The following is a 25049-nucleotide window of genomic DNA, read 5'->3' as shown; positions in this document are numbered from 1 at the left end:
GATGTCCGGCCATATGGCGAGCGACAGTGAGACTGGTCTCCCACCGCCGTCCCGGGCGTCTACAGATGCGTCTTCGGTCTGTAATCTCATTGGAGCAGAATTGCCGTCAATTATGGGTCCCACTTCGAATTCAGCCCTATAACCAGTGAAGACATGTGTGGAGACGTCCCGGACAGCGATGAGATACTAACCAGACTGTCGCTCGTCATATGGGCGGACAACCAGGAGGGATGGGGTGGGGTGCCATTTCTTTTCATAGTAGGACCCTTTTTGTTGTCATCCGCGGCATCCTTACAGCAGAGCGGTGCCGTCGACAATGTTCTGCATCCTGATTTGTTGCCCTTCACGGCAAGTCATCCTGGGCTTACATTTCAGCATGATAATGTCCTATATCTGGTCTCCGTGCTTGTCAAACCATAGCTTGGCCTGTAAGGCAGCCGGTGTTTGTCTGCAACTGAGAACGTTTGGAGCATTATGGGCAGGACCATCCAACCAGCTATGGATTTTGACAATCTAACGCGCCAGCTGGACAGAATTTGACACGACATCCATCAGGAGGACGTCCAGCAACCCTGTCAATCAGCGCCGAGCTGAATAGCTGCTTGCGTAAGCGCCAGAGTTGGAGTAACGCGTTACTGAGAGGCTCAGTTTATGAAGCTCTTTCTCCTGAATAAATATTCCAATTTTTCTGAAATTATAATGATTTGTTTGTCTCGATTTCTACCCCATTCTGATAATTCCGTGGTTCTGCATCGCTAGTTTTTTCTTAGAGTGTATCATAATTTGCCTTTTCTTGCATTAATCTAACGGATGTTTCAAAAAAATTTAACGCGAATTCACAGAGCTATATCTCATACAACTCAAAGCATTCGACGAAGGCTCCAGCAGTTTCGACACACTTGATGCTCACAATCTTAAAGATTGCTGTTAACAGCAACTGGGAATAAGTTTCAGTTAGTAAATGAAATGTGAGCCGAGGGCCTCCCAGCGGGTAGACTCGGTCACCTGGTGCAAGTCTTTTGAGGACTCGCCACTTGGGCGACTTGCACGTCGATCAGGATGAAATGATGAGGACGACACAAACACCTGGTCCCTGAGCAGAGAAAATCTCCAACCCAGCAGGGAATCGAACCTGGGCTCCCCGGCATGACAATTCGGCGCGCTGTCCACTCAGCCTCGGTGGCGGACTTTCAATTAGTAAAGTAAACAGCCAATCAGTTGCAGCAAGTGTATTTAATTAAACTTCATCTAGGTTTCGATGTTAGTACGAGTTCGATGTCTGCCTGTGTGTATCTCAGTTGTAATGGAATTTTAGCTGTAATTATAGCATTTGATTTGAGGTGGTCAGTTCATGATTCACGTAACATGTTTTCTATTAAAGAAACCAAGTAACACCATGTACTTCTGAACAGGATATTCTTAATAGTATCGAAACTTCGGCACGTTTACTCATATAAACTTAATTGGTTGTTTGCTTTATCAAGTGACACCTGTTGTTCATGTGAGCGCAACTCCATAGGTCGCCGTTGTGCTCTCGGTCAAGCGTACAGCGCGTTCCGTAGAGCCGAGCATTCCTCGTGTGTCTTTATGGTGCGTTTTTGTATTTTTAATTCTATCATTTGAGCAGGACTCACACAGTTATCATATATAAGGTTTAAGACATTGAATAACAACACACATTGACTTGTTTTAATATGTTGCACATCAGTATAAAATTACGGCAGAATTACATTGAAAGTCGAACTGCTCTTCTAACAAAAACGCATGTAGAAGGCCATGTATTCTCAAGTCTTTCAAGCATAGCAGTGCGGTGAAACACTTCGGCAAACCGCAGCAGATGCCGATCAGACATTATAGTAGGTGACTTGTAGCGTTGTATTTGTTTGGGCATCCAAAAGAGATGTGGTTGACTTACTGCTCTTCATAGTTGTCGCACAATCGGGAAGCGACCATACCAGTACGATGTAGATGGTTCCCGTAACAGCCGTTGCTGAACGTCAGGCGCCTTATAGTGTTCTTCAGTCTCCTGGGCATTGATCTTTCTCGTACCAGAAATTAGAAAGCAGCACTGGGTTCACTTTGGCATAATCTTTTCTTTATATCTGGAGGTCTCTGGCCATTCTGTATTCCAGTTTTCTCTGATAACGTGTAAAAGTACTGAATGTGGTAATTCCACATGGAGCACTCTCCCCGTCACACACGCCTGCATTGGCTTATCTATTGGTCGTTTCATAACCAAAAGCCTCACGGTGTGCTATTAGCCAGCACACAGTAATTTCCTGATTACAGGTTTTGATCTGCTTTGTCAGATTCATGATGCCGTATGGTACTGGATGGTTGGACCGTTCATTGTGCAGATATCTTGGTAGTTCTAGCACCGACATAGAATCAGAAAGATAACGGATTTCATGAAGGGATAGTAGTACACCCAAAAGCTGGGCTGTCATAATCACTAGTTCCATCACGACAGCTGCTGTCCCACTACGCATAACTACGTCCACCTTCATTCTTCGAAGCGCTGATGCGGATGAAACTCGTTTTCAGATTATTAGAATAACCTGGCCTATTTTGCGACGACGTTTCTGTTTCAAACCATTCTGGTTGTGGAGATGGAAGATAACAGTCTCTTTACACGTTTAGTGATGAGGCTATGTTATAGTGAAGAGGAAATATGAACGGCCACAATGTAAGAGTCTGGGGAATCTGGCAGCCACATACTAAAGTCGAACACGAATTAGACTTTCCAAGGCTTCATGTGTTTTTCCCGTGAAACATTTAGGGTCCGTGTTTTGTAGCAGAAAAGATAGTTACAGAAATCAAATTAGTGCTTATGTTGGAGATCTGACCTTTTCTACACTCTCGCGAGAACAGTCAGAAAAAGTTTAGTTTTCAGCACAACTGGGAACCACTTGACGGACTCTTACGTGCAGGATCATTTGTTTAAAATGGGCTGCTGCAGCAACGATGGATTGAAACAGTGGCCTCAAATGTCGACTGAGATCGTTCTATGTGATTTTTTAAATGGTGATTAATGAAACACTCCGTCTATCGGGCTCCCCTAGTAACCACTTTGGGTTAAGTACAAGGCGGCAGAGCAACAGCAGTAGATGTAGTATAGTAACTACTGAAGTCGTCCCAAGAGTATGGGAGGAGTTTTACTGTCGTCCAGGTGTTTATCATTCGTCCCGGGGAGGGCTCACTGAACATTTGTAAAGTGTAAATGGAAAACGATATTAAACGTAATTTTAAAAAATGCCCCAAATTTGAATGCCCACGTTTGGAAAAGACGTACGATTGTAAAATCGGATGGAAATAAAAGTTATGAAGTGCTATGCGTAAGTTAAAGTATGTCCTAAGTTTCTAGCTTCATTCATGTACAAGATAAATCTGAAAAATGTTTTTCCTAGAACAACAAGGTTGAAAATTTAAATTCCTGTGTATTGCATCCCCCAAATCTGCTACTGAAGTATGGCGGAAAAATCTACATACGGCTTTAATATTATACACTATTGGCCATTAAAACTGCTACACCAAGAAGAAATGCAGATGATAAACGGGTACTCATTGGACAAATATATTACACTAGAACTGACATGTGATTACATTTTCAAGCGATTTGGGTGCATAGATCCTGAGAAATCAGTACCGAGAACAACCGCCTCTGGCCATAATAACGGCCAGGGCAGCAGTCGAACATTTTCTGTATCCAGAAAGGCCCGTACAGAACCTGCAACATGTGTTCGTGCATTATCCTGCTGAAATATAAGGTTTCGCAGGGATCGAATGAAGGGTAGAGCCACGGGTCGTAACACTTCTGAAATGTAACGTCCACTGTTCAAAGTGCCGTCAATGCGAACAAGAGGTGACCGAGAAGTGTAACCAATGGTACAGCATACCATCACGCCAGGTGATACGCCAGTATGGCGATGACGAATACACGCTTCCAATGTGCGTTCACCGCGATGTCGCCACACACAGATGCGACCATCATGATGCTGTAAACACACCATCTCAGGCGCTCCTGTCTGTGATGCACAGTCAAGGGTAACCGCAGCAATGGTCTCCGAGCTGATTGTCCATACTGCTAAAAACGTCGTCGAACTGTTGGTGCAGATGGTTGTTGTCTTGCAAACGTCCCCATCTGTTGTCTCGGGGATCGAGACGTGGTTGCACGATGCCATGCGGATAAGATGCCTGTCATCTCGACTGCTAGTGATAAGAGGCCGTTGGGATCCAGCACGGCGTTCCGTATTACCATCCGGAACCCACCGATTCCATATTCTGCTAAGTCATTGGATCTCGACCAACGCGCGCAGCAATGTCGCGATAGGATAAACCGCAATCGCGATAGGCCACAATCCGACCTTTATCAAAGTCGGAAACGTGATGGTACGCATTTCTCCTCCTTACACGGGGCATCACAACAACGTTTCACGAGGCAACGCCGGTCAACTGCTGTTTGTGTATGAGAAATCGGTTGGATAGTTTTCTCATTTCAGCACGTTGTAGGTGTCGCCTCTGGCGCCAGCCTTGTGTGAATGCTCTGAAAAGTTACTCATTTGCGTATCACAGCATCCTCTGCCTATCGGTTAAATTTCGCATCTGTAGCACGTAATCTTCGTGGTGTAGCAATTTTAATGGTCAATAGTGTATGTAGTCACACTGGATAATAGGTCAGTGATTGAAGCAATAAATGAAACGGTGACACAATTGTCCCAGTTCACACTACAGTTCCATAAGACATACAGCTGTTTCAGTTTTCGCTAAGTTAAAAGGTCTTTTATCATTGTAAGATGATTAAAATGCTGGTAGAGGAAATGAGAACACTGGATACTCGATTACAGTAATCACACCTGTGCGAGATTTCGATATAGTTGTTGGGTAGGAACGTTTCTCATTGGATCTCTTGTTTGCGTTGTTACCTAGTTTTGTAGCTGAGTATGTGTTCGAGTAAATACTGAACGACAGCCAGACGTTAGCTGGCGATCTAGTTCCACGGTTGGCTTATTTTTCTGTTAACATTTAATGTGTCACATTTTCATCCACAACGAATGTACATCAGAAGATCGGTCATCCTCTTAGTGATAAGCAATGAAGTTGCTTCTGGCACGAATAGTCTACACACACACACACACACACACACACACACACACACACACACACACACACTTTGGATGTATAAGTAGACATTAACAATAGTATTTTTTTTATTTGGAAAATAACGGGAACGGCAAATATACATGAATGAAATGCATTATTGTTAGGTGAAGATATACCGGGTGTAACAAAAGGTCATGGCCAAACTTTCAGAAAACGTTCCTCACACATAGAGGTGTTGACATGTGTCGAGAAAAATATGATTTTCATGTTAGAGTTCAGTTTCTACCACTCTTCAGCACATTAATCATGGGAAACACACAGGAAAATATCAACAGATTATGAAACACTATCCTAAATGAAATGCTGAAAATGCCCTCTGTTAGCAAGGACACATCCAGTGAATTCCTAATGCACTGATGTATTCCTGAAAAGATTCCTAAGTTTTAACAACCTTCTGCAATACGGGCACGAACTCTGTGCATCTTGTACAGAGGTTCCGTACACAAGAGCTTTCAAATGGTTGGTTGGTTGGTTTTTGAGGGTTGAAGGGACCAGACTACAAAGGCCATCGGTCCCAGATTTCAAATACCTGCACAATGAAAAGCATAGTGGGTTTAGGTACGGAGAGCATAGAGACGAAGGAATCGGCCCACTTCTACCTATCCATCCATCACGGGATCTATTATTTAGAAGATTACGAACATAAGCACTGGAATGAACAGGAGCTTCATCGTCTATGAAGTTTCGGAACAACGTTAAAGGTACGTGTTATAGCGGAAGAGGTAGAGTATTCTCTATGAAAGCAAGGCAAGTTTCTCTGTTGAGACCTATCAATCACCAATAATTAAAACCGAAACAATGACATTAAATCTTCGTTTATGATGACTGCACAGTCCCGTGAGGATCCACGATAGCCCATAATGAATTTAGGGATAGTCCCAAAATTGTGCCTTGTGATCCTCTCTTCGTGATTTGTCCCTTGATACCAAAAGTTAGTCTCCTACCCACAATGAATTAATCATCATAACTTTTTGCATTCTGTTAGTTAAATGTGATTAAAAAAATCTGTGCTTTCTGCCATTAATGTGATTATGAAGAGAAGGAAATGACCTAAAACATGGAAATAAAGCGTTTAACACATTTTATTCCTCTCTGTGTGAGGAATGTTCCCGAAAATCTGACCACGCCTTTTTGATACATACTGTATGGGGAAGACGAAATCTTCTCGAGCTCTCATTCATGTGGCTGTGTTGAAATTCCGCGACGTTTCAATTAGTGTCACTCTAACTATCTTCTGGTTTGACACTTGCCGCGAAATTTCAATTCAGGTATCTGGATGGAAGCCCGAGAAGTTTCTTCACCAACACTCGCTGAGAAAGTGTATATTTACAAATAAATGATATCTATAATAATATCCCCAATTCTTACTGGAAATAGTACTGGTCAAATCTAGAGAACATGAATTCCTATAAAAAAACGTTTGAAGAAAAACAACCTTTTAAGACATGGACCATTTTTCTTGAGACGAGAACAGTCAGTACTTGTTTGTTTAGGTTGCTTGCCTGTTAAACGTTCACTGCTGATTTGTTGTTGGTTGTGTTTGTGTACTTTGAATAATGCTTTTCTTAGGCTTGGGACCTAAATCTGTTTCACATATTACAGAAGCTTCTTCGTAAGTATCGCTTTGAAGATATGCTGCAACCAGAACGAAACAAGTGATTCCTTGGATTGTGAACAACGTAACTAGTGAAATGGAGTACTATTACTCGGCGCGGGAAATGGCAGATATGGAGTTCTGTTGTACATTAAACGAGGACGATGACTGGTTGGCACATGTTACGTAACATGAACAACATTATCAACCCTGTGTTCCATCTTATGTAATGTTCAGTATGTTGTTACAGCTACTTGCAGACACGAGATCATTACCCTTAACGACAAGGTATAGCAGCAGATCTACACTTATAGCCTACGCAAGTTCTCATGGTACAAAACCAGCATGTCAGATTATAGTTCAGTCAGTGGATTCTAAGATGGAACACGGAGATGTGTATTTCACAGCTTGGATTTTATTTACGGATCACGTGGGATGCACGCATAATGGGATAATAATTTAGCATAATAACTATGTATAAGAGAAGCATATCCATGAGCGACCAAGGGAGTAATGAATCATTTTGTTTTAGTATCAATATGTGGCTTAGTAGTATTGAAGACAGACTCACAGAGCTATAACCTTTACTGGACAATCTGATGGATATTCACTGTCGCCACTATCTGCAAGAAAAATTGTATATACAGTAATGAATGTCAGGCTTGTGGAAACACAATGGACATGGTTCATACATGGAGGGCACCACCTCATTTCCCTACGTTTCATATAACAATGCACTATCAGATCGAAAGTATCTGGACAACTGTATGTAAATCGGAATTGACCACTAGATGTCATAAGAGGAGGAGCACCTTGTACCCTCCCACTCACTTATCGACCTTAATGACAGTGAAAAATTAAGACCGTGTGCACCTAATGGAAATTTGGGAAAAGCAATCGTCACCGAAGTTAATTTGTCGGTAAAGAGGGAGGAAAGGGTTACATCTAAATGAAAGAAAAAATGCAAATGAAATTGGTGGAAATTAATTTTGAGAAAAGGGTAAAATTAATAAAGAAAATAAATGTGCGGTCGTTACGTTAACAATTAACTGGTGTTAATTAGATATTTGAGATTTGGGGAAAGTTACGGTCGCCAGTCCTATGGACAACTACTATAGTAACTGTGAAAGAAAGGTTATTGCACATACATTTAGAACAAAAAGGGTGGCAACTGAAGGTTGACACGTGTTGTGTGAAAACGGAATGTTTGTCAGAAGTAATAAATTACTCTACACTCTGACTTAATTTAGCAAAAGAGTTAATAAAACCGGAAAATTTAAAATTAATTTAGTGACTGAAATTAATAGTGAACTTTGTTTCTGAAGCACTACGAAATTCAATGAAATAAGGTTAGTCTTGGGCTACCTCAACAATCATTTGAAAAGCTACTTGAATCTACGCAATTTAGAAATAAGAGATTTAACTTTGAACTTGAATTAAATGATTCTGAACAATTAACAATAGTAAAATTTAGTACGTACCAAGCTGAGCTGCAGTCACAGGTAAGCTAAAATATGGTAACAAAACTCGCACTCTTAATTTGTGCTTGTGTAATCTAAATATTGTAGCCAGCTATGAATACCTTAACTGAACTTTGGAATTAAAGCAGTGAAATCGAATGATATTACTCTAATGCTGGCGTTTGAATTTCAAAGACAGTCGGGTTCATTCCGGAAAAGGAAGGGCCCCTGCTTGGTAATGCAATTGAGACAACGAGCAACAAAGGTTCATGCTAGGTTGCTGTAATTTTCTGAGGCAAATGGGACAATTCTAAAAGCTGAGGTCCGCCATACAATTCTAAAACTTTACGTGCTTCCAGTCTTCCTTGTGGGTTGATTGAAGGTTTGAAGTCGTAGGTCGAGGAGGTGGCGACAGTCACTCATTGTCGGCCGTCGCTGTTGCAGAAACTGAACGTTGGCGCGCCTTCTTCTCGACACTGTCACCAGGCGAAATGGGCTCTTGATGTGCACCATCTAATGCTTCCCGTCCGCGACACCGTGTCAGAAACTATCATAGCAAGTCGAGCGCAATTACATGCTGCCAAACCCCGAGAGCGTGGCAACTCGCGGGAGCGTCACTCAACACACCTGCTCCACCGCCCTACTCCAGCTAGACTCCCTCTGCCCGCGCTCCATGCGGCAGAGTTAACACTACCAAAGATCCTAAACGCTTTGGTTCTCCACACGACCTATCGATGTAATCGTTCGATAGCATAGTTTTCCCTAGCAAACAAACCAATTATACATCGACATAAATGAATAAATACAAATAGTAAACCAATTACACTATATAAAGACACAGAAATGTTATATCTTCAGGTAACAAAATAAGGAAAAAGTTTATAGTACAATAGATGGAAATAGGAGGATATGCATTTCCGGCGTTACAACCTATACAGGGTGATTTTTTCCAACGCATACAAACTCTAGGCATTGATCGATGAGATTAACAAGCAAGATCAAATGAACCAACGTCTGGAAATGCATAGTTTCCGTGCGAGACCATTTACTCAGTCATACATTGATACAAAGACTGCGTTCTAATAGGAGGTATACCATGCAGCCACAGTTACAACGTGTGTTCCAAATGATATCCATTTGCTTCAACGCCCGCGTGTACGCGCCGCAGCATGTTCTGTCTCACACGTTCACGTCGACCTGGCTGCATCAGAACAGTGTCAAAGGCAGCAAGAATACGCTACTCCAGTGTCTCCACATCTGCAATGGGATCTGCGTACACGATACATTTGACATGGCCCCATAACCAAAAATCGCTCGGGTTGAGATCCGGTGAACGAGCAAGCCATGCAACTGAACCCCCTCGTCCGATCCATCGACCAGGGAAGACACGTTTGAGATGCGTCCAGACGTTAACGGCGAAGTAGGCTGGAACGCCATCATGTAGCAGCCATAAAAGCCTTCTAGTCATCATTGCCACTTCTTCCAGCAGGGGAGGCAAAGTCACCCGCAAGAAACGCCGGTAATTCCGGCCTGTTAGGCAACGCGGAAGTAAGTCTGGTCCCAAAATACGGTCGCCAGTTATCCCTGCCGACATATTGCGGCTGTACCAACGCACATGATTCGCTGTCACCATACCACGTGGGCTCGACTTATAGTCATACAGATGACAGTTCTGAAAGTTTAAGGTACCACTCCGCGTAAAGGTGGCCTCATCTGTGAATAGTATCAAATGACACAAATCCGTGAATCGTGCTTGCCTGGTGAAGAAGCCAGTGACAAAACTTCTCCTGATGGGGAAAGTCTGTCGCTAGTAAGCCCTGTATACGCTGTGAGTGATAAGGGTAATAACAACTGTTGTGGAGAATGTTCCACACGATCATCTGGCTTACCCGGTATTGGCAGGCCAACTGCCCAGTACTGACTCGGCAGTGCCTTCCACGGGGTTAATCATAATTTCCTCCAAGTCTGGTGGTCGATCATTTCGGTTGCGTCCTTCATTGATTCCCTGCTTCCTGAATCGATCCTGTCTTAGACAAACGACCAAACACTGTTGCTAACATTGAATACTGTGGTTCGGTCGACGGGAATAGGTCTCCTGATGCAACCCTGCTGCCCGCCCCCCGTTGCCATTTGCCCTTCTGTAAGTAAACACCATGTCGGCAAGCTCTCGACTCGAATACGGTACCATTGTGAACAACGCTGAATCACATCCACTACAAGGTAACTCAACAAGGGAAGTGAATAGGACACAACATTACCAATTACTATGGAAGGAGAGGCACTAGGGCGTGATGTATGAGAACAGTATCACTCTGTAGGAGGAAACCATGTATACCGTAACTGTGGTTGCATGGTACAGCGCGTATTGGACCGCAGTCTCTGTAACAAAGTATGACTGAGTGAATGGTCCCTAACATGGAAACCATGCGTTTCCAGACGTAAGTTCATTAGACCTTTTTTTGTCCCATATCCTCTCATAGGTTATATATACTTGGAACTGAAATAGTGGCAACTATTTATTCACAACATCCGCCCCGATAGCTGGGTGGTCAGCCCGGCGGTCTGTCACACCAAGGGGCCCAGGTTCGATTCCCGGCTGGGTCGGAGCTTTTCTCCGCTCAGGGACTGGGTGTTGTGATGTCCTCTTTATCATTTCATCATCATCAGTGGAGGACAACGGGAAACCACCACTGGAATCACTTCCCTAGATGCTCATGCGGTGGACCTCTCTGACGAGGCTTCCCCCATGACAAGACCTGCCGTAAGGAAGAACACGAAGTAAGTTATTCACAACCTATACAAAAGAGTTACATGTTTGCACCTGTTACTGTACTTCAAAGTAGTCACCAGCGTTTTGTAGAATCCGTTGCCAGCGATGTAGAAGGCATAGTATACCGTTAGCATCTGTTGATGGTGCGAATGGAGCGGTCTACTGCCGGTAGTATCTCTGGAACAGCTCTGAAGCGAATGCCACGAAGTGGTTCCTTCATCTTTGGAATCAAATCAAAGTCGCAGGATTTAAGTCCGGGGAGTATGGCGGATGGTACAGTACTTCCCAGTCCCATCGACCGATCAGAACAGCCTCAATTTGCGCTGTATGCGCCCGCGAATTGTCGACCAAAATGATGGTTGGGTTACGCAGAAAGTATCGCCGCTCCTTTCGCAAGGCTTTTTTTTTTTTTTTTTTTTTTTTTGGAGCATCACCTACAACCAGGAAATCGTTTACCTTATTCACTACAAGCAAAAGCAGCGATCTCATTACAAAGCCAGTGCGATATACAAATACCAATAAGTGAACCCATGGCAGCTGGAGATATTAATGAGCGAAATGAAAGCTCACCTCTGTAAACAGCTGTATCTGTGTAGTCAAAATGGTTCTGAGCACTATGGGACTTAACAGCTGAGGTTATCAGTCCCCTAGAACTTAGAACTACTTAAACCTAACTAACCTAAGGACATCACACATATCGATGCCCGAGGCAGGATTCGAACCTGCGACCGTATCTGTGTAGTCGATAAAAATTGGACACATGTTATAAAGAATATTTTATTAGAACTGATCTATGCCACCATCGCTTAAAATATTCACTATTCCAATTGGAAGACGCTGTATAGTTTCCTGGCGTTATTAACGGAATAACTGTGCCTTTGGACTATGACAGGGTAGTATGCGAAGGATGCTGAAGTGTTGGTGTTGTCCTAGATGTAGGATCGTCGTCATGGTGACGTGTGACAACCGATGGGGAATTTGTCGTGTACTGCGAAGACGGAGGCAGCGACAGAGGAACGTGCACCCAGACGTAGCATCTGCCCCACTTGTGATGGGGTAGTCAGGTCTGGGAAAGGTCCAGTATGGAAAAGACAAAATCGGTTATGGTTCTCCTAGTACATCCTATGAAAACTACCAAGTGATGTGGTGCCTCAATGTAAAATTCATTTACAAAAAGGGAGCAAATGAAACTTCGTAACATACAGTGATTACGATAAAGGAAATGGCTAAATGCAAGGTAAATGTAAAATACGCAAATGACATAGTTATCAGCGTAAAGATGAAACAAGTAGGAAAGTTAAATTGATGAACCAAAATATTATGACCACTTGTTTAACCGCATGTTCGTTCGCCTATGGAACACAATACAGCACTGGTCATGGCTAGGATGAATTTGACAAGTCATTGGTAGGTTTCCAGCACATGATATATACCAAGGTCATGAAACTCCCTGGAATTAAGGATTAGTATATTTTGGGTACCGAGCTGCTGCCCAATGGCACCATCAGCTTCATGTCGGGCGAACATTATGGCGAAGACATTAATGTGAATGCACTATCATGCTCCTCCCACCAGTCAAGCAGAGAGGTATCCTGCTGGCAGATGCCATCACTGTAAGATCTGCAACAACGTTTATGTAGTGTGCAGCTATCATGATGCCTTCGATTACTGCTCCACATCCCATGGAATCTGAGCTGAATGTCCCATAATAATGTCCCCACCACTCTGCGTACATGGTGTGGTACTTGTTTCGAGCAGCAGTTTGCGTGAATGAAGGCGTTTCCAGAAATTACTATCAACCTGTTGTAATTAGAAACACAATTCATCTGACCAGGCGACACGTTTCTGTTTTTCAATGTTCCAATCTCAATGACCCAATGCACACTGCGGGCGTAACTGCCGGCCGCGGTGGTCTCGCGGTTCTAGGCGCTCAATCCGGAACCGTGCGACTGCTACGGTCGCAGGTTCGAATCCTGCCTCGGGCATGGATGTTTGTGATGTCCTTAGGTTAGTTAGGTTTAAGTAGTTCTAAGTTCTAGGGGTTTATGACCACAGCAGTTGAGTCCCATAGTGCTTAGAGCCATTTGAACCATTCGGGCGTAACTGATAATTCTGTTGGATTAACCTGTAAGGGCATCTATTGCTTACCTCCATGTTCAACAATGTGCACTAAATGGCATGCTCCAAAACATTTCTGCATGCACCAGAATCTTACTCTGTCGTCAGTTTTGCCATACATCACCTGCTTCATAGAGCAGACAACGATAAGGCGTGGACCTCCACCACTCTAAGTGTGCTTTCACCGTCCAGTAACCACCTTCCTTAGAAGCTCATGACGTTAGGAAGCGAACAGCTGACCAGTTACTCCATTTCTAAGACACAGTCTGCCCTTTCTGAAAGGTATTACCTTTTGCGGCATGTGTCGATGTTAGACTAATATGCAATTCGTCTCTGCTCCGCTTACATGCTTTCCTTATTGCCAACAGGTGGCATCAGATCTAGTGGTGGGCAGGGTCATTATGTTTTGACTCATCAGTCCTTAGTGATTATCCTGGTGCACATGATGTGACAGACTGCGTGTTGTGCTGACATCAAATATGACTTCTGATACTGGCATGCAACATGAGAAGGGGATATGCTTTACGCACTAAAGTGGGCGTTAAGTGAGAAACTCACGTTCTGGTGACGGTGGTGGAGAAGACGAGGCAAGGTCCAGCGAGCGCCGCGCTTGCCACCCACACCGCCAGAAGCGCCAGGAGCGCCCTCCGGCGTGTCATGCGGTGCTGCAGCGGTCGTACGATCGCCATGTACCTGCGACACCAGCACAAAGCATGTCACTCACTAGCTGATTATGAAGTATCTTTGTATTTGTTGCTGATAATTCGTGGTCGCCGTACACCTGTGGATGAAGCACAGGAAACATGACTCTGTGGCTGCTTTGTCGTATCGTGTGGCTGTGATGCAATGTCACTATATACATTTGGAAGAAGAGCAGGAAACGTCACTCACAAGCTGCCGTCACGTCATATCTGCTGCAGCGTATGTAGTCGCCATATATTTTAGGAGCACAAGAAATATCACACAGTGGCTGTTGTGTCATTCGACATTGCAGTGGCAGTAGAATCGTTGTGTACCTAAGGTGACAGCAACGATAGCATTTCAGAGGTTGAAAATACCGCTTCAGTTGTAAAGTTCTTTATATTAACACACGATCGGTTTCGGGCTCTTATAAGCCCATCTTCAGGTGTCGTGGTCCCCTAGCGCCGCGGTTAACGTACAGTAGGCCGAGTACACGTCCACCGTGGCACTCGGGATGCACAGCACAAAGTTACGACACCTGAAGATGGGCGTATACGAGCCCGAAACCGGTCGTGTGTTAATAAAAAGAATTTTTATGCTGAAGTGGTATCTTCAACCTCTGGTATAATGCTCAGTTGCGGATGTTCCTCCAACAGGATTTTTTGTAAAGATTATATTATTACTGGCTGTTGTTAAATGATAGAGTACAGCAGCTGAAGCACAATTGCCTTGTAATTGTGGCACGCTGTGACGGGACATCCTCCTCTGGCATTACTGTTCCTTAACAGTATTTATCGATACCACTATTATTTTTGGAATTTTAAACAGGACAATATTAGCTCAGTTGCTTTTCTGAAAACTTTCATGTAATTTTATACACAGTATGTTCTATCCAAGCTAAAATTTATGAAAAGGAATTAATTTACAAAATATTTTATTGTCGGTGTCATAATCGATATGTATCAGTTCTGAAGTAGAGTGAAAACTATATTTTTTTAGAAACATTTGAAATTACGAACTATTAGTGCACCTAAAATTTCTATTATTAATTACGCAAACCTGTAATGTTTACTATGTTTATTTCTGGATTAATTTATGAAATAATTATCGATATTAATATGTAACAAAAATTAGTAGAAATTTATTTGTTAAGAAAAATTGTAAACCCTCTGGATTACTGTTATTTCCGCAGAGAGTGAGAGTTGTATACTTGCCTCTGATGTGATCGGATGTAGTTTTGTATAATAGGTGCGAACAATGTAATACCGGCTTTGCTAATGAGAAAAATCAATATCCTGTATGACATTCTAAAATGTGATAAAATCATAGGAAAATAAATTTACGTAAAAAATTCTGTAATTACAATCTTCCAATTTATTTAGTTCAAACCAAACGTGAGGACCTGATGTTAGATTTTCCGCTTCAAGAATCAGACCCCTAGACAAGAAGAACTGGTGCCATCTCAACATGACAAGCTACGTGAACTTGTAAGTTTATAGTGAGCTTCACTCCTCTAAAAACTTCATAAAAGACTTTGCATATTAATTACTTGGACTGGGCAATGTTTAATGTGGACAATAGATGGAAGGAGGAAGGAGGGGGGAAATTACAAGGTACCCAAAAGACAATGATAATGGCTACTACTGACATATGATGCTGAAGCAGACTCACACAACCCCCATACATCTGTGATGAAGGCACGTAATACACCACTACTGGCTGCTGATGTGCCATGTGGTGCTTTAGCTGCTGCGTTGGATCCACAGTTGCCGTGGAACTGTGAAAGAAGTGTAAAAAGTCATTATGTGGCTGCTGCCACAATGTGCAATCCTGTAGCTGAAGTACAATGACCATGCAGTTGCTGCAATGGCACAAAAAATCGCTTACTGAATTCTTTCCCATCATGCAGTGATGCAGTCACTGTTGCAGAAGAACGGTCTCCCCCTAGGAAGTGAGCTAGCTACAGCACTGGACAATATCTACGCAAATGATAGGCCAGTGCCAGCAAGTACTAGGCTCTTCATCTATGCTGATGACACAGCAGTAGCTGTTCAGAGGCCAACCTTTAAAGATGTAGAGGGAAAACTGTCTCTAGCAATGGATGCATTCTCCGAGTACTATAACGCCAACCACCTGAAGCCCAGTCCTAGTAAAACTCAAGTGAGCGCCTTCCACTTACGAAACAGGGAAGCGCAGCAAAAGCTGGATATCACATGGCGCGGAGAGCCACTGAAACATTGCCCATCACCAATATACCCAGGTGTCACTCTGTACAGGGCCCTAACGTACAGGCAGCAGTGTCTAAACGTGAAACAGAAAGTCATTGCTCGCAATGGGATACTTAAGAAGCTGACTGGCAGCAGCTGGGGAGTCCTAAGGACTTCTGCCCTTGCGCTTCTAAGCAAGCCGATATAGCGGTCAACGATACTCCAAGGATAATCTCAGGATGCTTGAAGCCAACACCAGTGCAGAAATTTTATCCGATTGTTGGAACAGCACCAGCCAATTTCCGGAGGGCCATTGCTGCAGACGGTGAGAGAACAAAGCACGAGAACGACTACCGACACTCCTCTGTATGGTCATCAGGCAGGAAGATCCCGCCTTAAATCCTTCAAGAGTTTCCTTGCTAGGACTGGGCACTGGAGGGAGTACCAGAGGCAATTTGTCTTGCAACATGGAAGAGCTCACTGCCCGTAGATGTATCACCAAACGAAGAACTAGCTCCTGCCACAAATCTACAATACCCTGTAAGGAGGTCCCTCAACCATCTAAGAGTGGGTGTCCCCCGATGCAAGACCAACCTGAAGAAATGGGGAATCCTTCCAGCTAGCGCATACACTTCTTGCGACTGTGGGGCTGAAGAAGATCTAAGCAGCCTACTTGTATGCCCCCTCCTGGACAACCCGTGCACAATACAAGATGTTTATGAAGGAAATGATAAAGCTATCGCAGCTGCTATTTTTTGGAAATGTTGACCGGACACAGAAATGAATCAATGATTTGAGACAAGCACCTTCAAGCTGTGTGGCACCAATTACTAAAAATATTTTTGTTGATATATTTCTTGAAGATCATGAACAATAGTTCCATAACCAGTTGCGATATTTTGATCGACAAGACCAATTTCCGTGATTGTAAATTTCATTCCCATTGTTTCGTTGATATTCTTATAGTTACAGCCAAGAATCATTCATTAGAGATAGAAAGCAACTGAATGTGCTTTTTTATTATATGATCATTTATTCTATTCCATACTTAAAAATGTAGTCTGTGAAGGATATTAAACAACTGAATATTAACTAAATTTATATCACTTGTATTCCACTGATAGAGAAAATAAAAAGAAGTCACTATATCTGGAGAACGCGTGATACGGCAAATAAAAGAAAAATGCTGCTACATTTCAGCCATAGATTTCTACTGGTTGTATGCATATAATCTTACGAATGTACAAAAGAAGGCGGTGGACTTGGCTAAGGCCAGCCATTGTGGCCGAGCGGTTTTAGGCGCTACAGCTGGAACCGCGCGACTGCTACGGTCGCAGGTTCGAATCCTGCCTCGGGCATGGATGTGTGTGACATCCTTAGGTTAGTTAGGTTTAAGTGGTTCTAAGTTCTAGTGGACTGATGACCTCAGCAGTTCAGTCGCATAGTGCTCAGAGCCATTTCAACCATTTGAACTTGGCTAAACCGATGAGACTCAGGAAAATATGCCCTGCACTTTTGTTGAAAAATTTAGGAACCAAATACTGTATTGCAGAATACAATCAAACGGGTCATATAATTACTTCGTAACGTATCAAAGATGAGCCACAATATTTTCTTACAGGCAAATGTGAATTTGAAGATGTGTGAGAATCTCTCGAAAGAGAAGTATTTGGATCGTGTTACCAGAGGCGTAGGTAAGAGCGTTAAATGTGCTTCAGAACGAGTGGAATGTAACAAAGAATGACAAAAGTTTAGGTATGAACAGGCCACTACAGGTAACGTGAAGGAAGAGAATAAGATGCCTTGGATGACTCATTAATGAAAATTGCAAAAGTAATAACACAAAGCATGAAAATAGGAAGTCAAAAACATAGCTGGCGAAAAAAAATTAAAAAGAAGACGTCACATCTAAAAGAGAAAGAGCTGCACACACAATGAAATTAATAAGAATACAAGAAATATTGTATTAATGGACTCATGGACGACGAGGTCGGTAGAGACGCACTGCCCTTTCAGACAGAAAATGAAAGCAGAAAGAAACTGCCCATACGGTTTTTAGTGAAATCGTCGTGGCTTTCTACATGACTGATTTAAGGAGACAGCAGTGGTCTCGCGGTTCTAGGCACGCAGTCCGGAACCGTGCGACCGCTACGGTCGCAGGTTCGAATCCTGCCGCGGGCATGGATGTGTGTGATGTCCTTAGGTTAGTTAGGTTTAAGTAGTTCTAAGTTCTAGGGGACTGATAACCACAGCAGTTGAGTCCCATAGTGCTCCGAGCCATTTAAGGAGACAACTTAAAATCTAAATTAGTATGGTCAGACAGATCTTAGAACACTGTGTAATTTCGTATGCTGGTAAAAAACATAAAAACACATGGCAATGGCCAAATTGACGTCCAAGGCAAGGAAAAATAACTGCTGAGAAAACAGTGTGTTACACAAGGGATGTAGGTGGAAAACCTCTATTACGCCTACATTAAAGAATAGATATATTAGAGGACCCACACGATAGAAGTCTGAAAGAAAGAACTAGGAAGGGGAGTAGTGGTTCAAATGGCTCTGAGCACTATGGGACTTAACATCTGTGGTCATCAGTACCCTAGAACTTAGAACTACTTAAACCTAACTAACCTAAGGACAGCACACACATCAATGCCCGCGGCAGGATTCGAACCTGCGATCGTAGCGGTCACGCGGTTCCAGACTGAAGCGCCTAGAACCGCATGGCCACACCGGCCGGCATGGGGAGTAGTGGAGACGATATTTCATTATACTTACATTATTACACTCGTTAAGGTTGTTAATAGCGAACATAAATCGTGATATGTGGAGTACCAAATACGATGCCCAAGCCTATCAACAATAAGCAAAATCCTAGTCTAAACCGAATCCGCCCAAGGAACGTCGTAAGTAGTCAGCAAATTAGGCACAAAGGTTGCGGGTAAGCTACAGTCTTTTCACACTGGCTAAGGTGCCACTGCAGAAAGAACTGTTCGCAGATCTATTCCCTGTTTTTCGCCGGAAGAAAAGCTAGTTGGACAACACATGTGATGAACTCTTTTTTCATGATATGCCACTCACAACTAATATCATCTGAAAATCGGCAATGTAAACAGAAACCTGTTATGACTGTGTCATAGAATGTGATTGTGTCTGAAGTAAAAAAATAGTAGACAAGGAAGAGTAGAGTTCAATGTTCTACCGACAGCGAGCTCACTTCAGACTGATAACAGTTTCTGCTGTACATGAATTGTGGATCGTCATCGACATTTTGGCATAAGATGCCGTTGATCACATGGCCTGCACGTGTTGAGGAAGTAACTGAGAGAGTATACATAAATACACTTTTACTTACGCTAGTCCATCACCTCTTTGTGTGGACAAAGGCCACTTATTACCCAGAGTTCAATTAAAAATAGTTTACGTGACCCCAGTTGCAATCAAGATATCCAAGAACTGGAAATTCTCTTCAGCATATTCTCAATTCGGACCCCTTCCGTCTCCCCACCAGCTTGCCTTGCCTGATACGATCCTTACACTTCAGTTTTCACAACAGTCCGCTCTATCTTTGAGAAATAAATGAAAAGTATTAAAAGAAAGCTTCGGAAGGGGCCTCAACTTTTCCGTCACTCCTAGAAATCTACAGGGTTCCAGCTTCATCAACTCAGCGGAGCAGGTGGTCAACACTCTACTATCAGGTGTTCCAGAAGAGATTCGGAGAGAGACGTACAGGGCGTCCACCAGAGCCAGGCCAATCAAACCAAACATCTCACGAGACGAGAGGATGGTCCACACGAGTTTGCGGGAAGATGAAAACCTAGTGGTGCTACCGGCGGGTTAGGGGAACTATACTGTAGTACTACTGAAGACCGACTATGACCAGAAGATCCGTCAACTTTTAGAGGACCCTACATACAATTAGAGAAGGACTCCTATTAAGGAAATAGGATGGCCTTAGAAGTTTGACAAGCAACTGCAAGCTAAGGCACCTGTACCACTCAGACTATGTGGATTGCTCAAGTTCGATAAAGATTGTATACCCCTTCGCCCAATCATAAGCAATACTGGTACAGCCTCTAACGTTACAGCCACCCACCTTAAGAAGATGTTAGCACCATATGTGGGAAAGTGCGTCCACTACAACCAGACTCCTCAGACTCTGTGGAACGTCTCAAAACCATACAATCTCGAACACAGAGATGATGGCCAGCTTTGATGTTGTGTCTCTGTTCACGAGGGTGTCCTGAAGGACACTCGATTTAATCAGTGAGAGAGCTGATGGAGCTCTGATGGATCTTTTCAAGTTTATTTTATGAACAGCTGAAAGAGTGCCGATAGGGAAGACCCTTATCTCCTGTATGGGCAGTTCTGTTTATGGAGAGATTCGAGGATGGGACACTTACGACTGCTCCCTACCAGCCGACCTGTTTCTTCAGGTATGTTGACGACACGTTCGTCGTTTGGCCCATGATCGAAGAAGACTGGACGAATTTCTTGACCATCTGAACTCAGGATACCCCAACATTAAGATCACACTGGAACTAGAGGATGGTGGTCAACTACCATTCCTGGATGACCTGGTGAAAAGGCACACTGACGGCACATTAGGCCACAGTGTGAACAGGAAACCAACACAAACCGACTTATATCAACAGACTGATAGCTGCCGTCATCCGGCGCAGAAGAACGAGGTGCTGAGAACACTTGTACACGAGTCAAGACACTGTCCGTCTCAGACAGCTTGGCGGCACAGTTAGAACATCTACAGCAAGTGTTTACAGACAATGGGTTCTCAAACACGGACATCCGCAAAGCGCTACATTCCATCAGATAACGTGATATAACGGGAGAAGAACAGGATTAGGAGACCAGGGTCTTTCTACCCCATGCAGGACCTCAATCTGCTAATATCAGCAGGATCTTGGAAAAAGTACAAAATCAGAAGTGTGTTTGTCCGCCTAAGAAGATCAGGGCGCTCCTTGGAACGATCAAAGATGATCTGCACTTAAAGAAACCTGTTATCTACCATGTCCCATGCGACTGTGGTACGTCTTACATCGGTCAGACCACAGACCAGTGAAATAATATCGGAAGACCACCAAAGACATACCAGGCTACGGCCGGCCACTAAATAAGCACTAGCAGAAAATTGGCTGGAACTTGAACATACCATGCATTATTATAATACCGAGATCCTGCCTCAGACCCACAGATTTTGGGACAGTGTGATTACTGAATCTATCGAAATCCAGATGACAGAGAACCTGATCAACCGCGAAGCAGGATACCAGATCAGTGCAACGTGAAATCTGGCTTTAGAATTACTAAAGAAAGAAGAGAAAAAAGTTCCCTTCTCAGTTAATGAACATTAGACAACAAAGGGCGTAATTAACGGTATCAGAGCTCTTATGGAGCACCAGGCGGCAACTACATCCTCGGGAGACAGCTGTTGCGCTCACAGGCAAGAAAGGGAACAACATCAACCACCCATCTTAGCAGCAGACACAAGACGGCGGCCACGGCCACGAGAGACTCCTGCGGCGTGCACGGACAGAATATGCAATTCCCACAGCAGATTCGGCACGCATCTCACCTTGTAGGGGCGTACAGAACCCACAGTGCCAGAAGAATGATAGGGGCACGATAGGGAGCCGGAGCGATCGCGAACAGGATGAGAAACGTCTGCAGCGTGTCGATAGAGCAGGGAACTCGCCTTATACATCCAGATTGCTCACAAGAATAATATACAAGAGAATGGAAAAGAAAATTAATGAATCGTTAGATGACGTTCAGTTTGGCTTTAGGAAATGTACAGGCACCAGAAAAGCATTCTGACGTTGCGTTTGATAATGGAAGCAAGACTACACAAAAATCAAGAGACGTTTATAGGATTTGTCGACCTGGTAAAAGAGTTCGACAATGTCAAATGCTGCAAGCATTTGTGACGGGATGCTAAAGAGGAATGTTGAAACTTATTGGGACTAATAAGGTAAGGAACGAAGACGTCCTGAGCAGAATCGGACAGGTAAGGAATATATAGCAAACACTCACAAGAAGATAGGATAGAATGGTAGGACATGTGTGTCGGATGGACCAAGAACGAAGTGCTCGGATTAAAAAGGGAATAAGATAGGGATGTTTTCTTTCATCTCTACAGTACAATCTGTACATCGAAGAAGCAATGATGGAAATAACAGAAAGGTTCAGGAGCGGAATTAAAATTCAAAGTGAAAGGACATCAATGATACGTTTCGCTGATGACATTGCTATCCTGAGTGAAAGTGGGGAAGAATTATATGATCTGTTGAATGGAATGAACAGTCTAAGTAGTGCAGAATATGGATTGAACTTACTTTACTTTTTCGTGTCCGGAAACTACAATTTGTTTGCCCAATATTGGGCAATGTCCAATGCTTCTTCTTTAGCCAGCCATAGGTCGTCGAGGGTGCATCTGTGCGGGCAGGCTGGGCATTGTAGGAGATGTTCCATGTCCTGTCGAGTGCCGCAGTCGCATTTGTCGTCATTTTCGTCCAACAAACCCCATTTGATCAGATTAGATTTCACAGGAGCCACCCAAGTTCTGATGCGGTTAAGCATTCTCCAGGTTTTCCAATCACCAGAAACGCCGCTTGGTGGGTCCTCTCTTAGTGGATAGTAGATGGGGGGCTCATCTAAGGCGCAACTTAGGAAACGGCGTCTGGATTTGAGTCTGATGGGGCCACTCCCTAGGCCAAATATTGAGTGACGAGCATCAAAGGTTTGTTTTAGCTTCTCGGTATGTTCATGGGCTTTCCTACGTGAGTCAGGGTTCGTGAAACCTGCGGACCTGTAAAGATTTTCTATGGGGGTAGGTTTCATGCAGCCTGTCACTATCCTGCATGTTTCATTCAAGCTAATATCTACCTTATTTGCGTGGGCGGATCTGCACCATACCGGGCAGGCATATTCGGCAGTTGAGAAGCACGAAGCTTGGGCTGAAGTTCTGACCACGGTAGGTTTGGCACCCCATTTGCTGTTGGACAGCTTTCTTATTAGGGAATTTCGTGCTTCTACTTTTTTGCGTGTTTTTTCGCAATGATATATGTCAATGTTCTGTCCAGCACGACACCAAGGTAGGTGGGAGTATCTGTGTGTTCTAGTAATGTCCCATCCCAGGTAATATTGAGCCTGTACTTTGCCTGCCTCGAGTTCAGATGGAATGCACTCACTTGAGTTTTGGAGGGGTTTGGTTTTAGAGAATTCTTTTTGTAGTAGGTTGACATTATAGAAAGGGCGGTTTCTAGTTTCTCCTCGATGGCTTCAAACCTGTTGCCTTGAACTGTTATTGCCAGGTCGCCTGCATATACAAAAGTTTTGCTTTTGTCTGGAGTTGGTTGGTCATTTGTATATATGTTGAATCGGATTGGCGCCAACACGCTCCCTTGGGCGAGCCCATTTTCTGATTCCGCCATCGACTCTTTTTCCCCTCAAGCATTACGAAGAACTTTCTATTTTGGAGCAGGGATTCGATTATCTTGGCTAGGTGGTAGTCTTTCAGGGTCTCGTAGATTTTATGCAGTAGTGTCCGGTGATGTACTGTATCATAGGCGGAACTTAGGTCGATTAGCGCCAGCCCGGTGATTAGTTTATTCTCAAACCCATCCTCGATATGTTCCGTCAATGCTAGAATTTGACTGGTACAGGACTTTCCAGGTCTAAAACTTGCATGGTGTGGAATTACCTTCGAGTCAACGATCTTCTCTATTCTGTTGAGGATCAATCTTTCGTAGAGCTTAAACAGATGGCAGAGAAGGGTTACAGGTCGATAGCTCTTTGGAGACTCTGGGTCCTTCCCGGGTTTAAGGAGAGCCACCACTTTTGACTTCCTCCACAGTTTCGGGATTTGAAAGGTTTCACGGCACACGTTAAAAAGTCCAAGTATCCAGTCCCTGGCGCCAAGGCCGAAGTTTTTAATCTGTTCCACGCAAATATCATCAAACCCAGCGGCTTTCCCATTCTTCATGGTATTTATGCCATTGTTCAACTCTCTCATGCTAAATGGTTTCTGGAAGTTGGTGTTTTCCGTTGGCAGTAGGCGTGTGATTTTAGTTTTCTGACGTTTGGAGTTGAACTTGCCGTTTAGAAGTAGTTGGTTGGCCACCTGGTTTGGAGTTAACGTTGGCCGGGGCCTTGCTTAGCCTTGGGTCACCATCCAGTTTCTTAATCAGGTTCCAGGCTATTTTGCTACTGTGGGACATATCCATTCTTTCTAGGGTTGCTATCCACTTCTTCTCGCGTGCCTCGCTGAGGGCTGACATTAAAGCTGCGCCACAGGTGATGGTTTCGTCGCTGAATGGGTCTTCCGCGAACAATACTTGATACTTCTCCAGGATGTCCTTTGAGGCATTTGAGAGCCCTGGGATATAGTGTTGTCTGCAAACCCTAGGAATATATTGTCTAGATACCTTTCGCAAAGTCTCAACAAAGGTAAGGTAATTATTTGGTGTTGGGGTCAGACTGGTTAATTCCTCATCCAGCGCTTGGGAAAATTATGACCACCTAGCCTTTTTAAAGTTGAATCTCCTACGGAAAGGAGATGGATTGAAAGTAAGTCGAAGGAAGACGAAAGTAATGAGAACCAGCAAAAGTGAGAACGGAGAGAAACTTAACATCAGAATCACAAAGTAGATCAAGTTACAGAATTCTGCACATGGGCAGTATAATAACCCATGACGGACAGAGCAAGGAAGACGTAAAATGCAGGCTAGCACTGGTTAAAGGGGCACTTCTGACCAGGAGAAATCTACTAGTATCAAATACAGGCCTTAATTTGAGAAGAAATGTCTGAGAATGTGCCTTAGGAACACAGCATTGTATAAATATGCTAATGAAACATGGACTGTGGGAAAACCGAAAAAGAAGAGAATCGAAGCATTTGTGACGGGATGCTACAGAGGAATGTTGAAACTTATTGGGACTAATAAGGTAAGGAACGAAGACGTTCTGAGCAGAATCGGACAGGTAAGGAATATATAGAAAACACTCACAAGAAGATAGGATAGAATGGTAGGACATGTGTGT

The 25049-nt window shown here is 43.6% G+C and overlaps 1 protein-coding gene across 1 annotated transcript in view; it reads right to left on the bottom strand.

Annotated features, from left to right (window-relative positions):
- Positions 1–25049, bottom strand: part of LOC126227229 (tachykinin-like peptides receptor 86C) — a 969629-nt gene that overhangs the window by 392812 nt on the left and 551768 nt on the right. The window contains exon 3 of the mRNA XM_049942236.1: positions 13661–13795. Within this exon, the coding sequence (XP_049798193.1) occupies positions 13661–13795 (135 nt within the window). The remainder of the gene's footprint in view (positions 1–13660; positions 13796–25049) is intronic.

Source organism: Schistocerca nitens, chromosome 1, assembly GCF_023898315.1.
Source record: "Schistocerca nitens isolate TAMUIC-IGC-003100 chromosome 1, iqSchNite1.1, whole genome shotgun sequence".
NCBI classification, from domain to species: domain Eukaryota; kingdom Metazoa; phylum Arthropoda; class Insecta; order Orthoptera; family Acrididae; genus Schistocerca; species Schistocerca nitens.
This window is presented reverse-complemented; position numbering and strand designations above follow the sequence as displayed.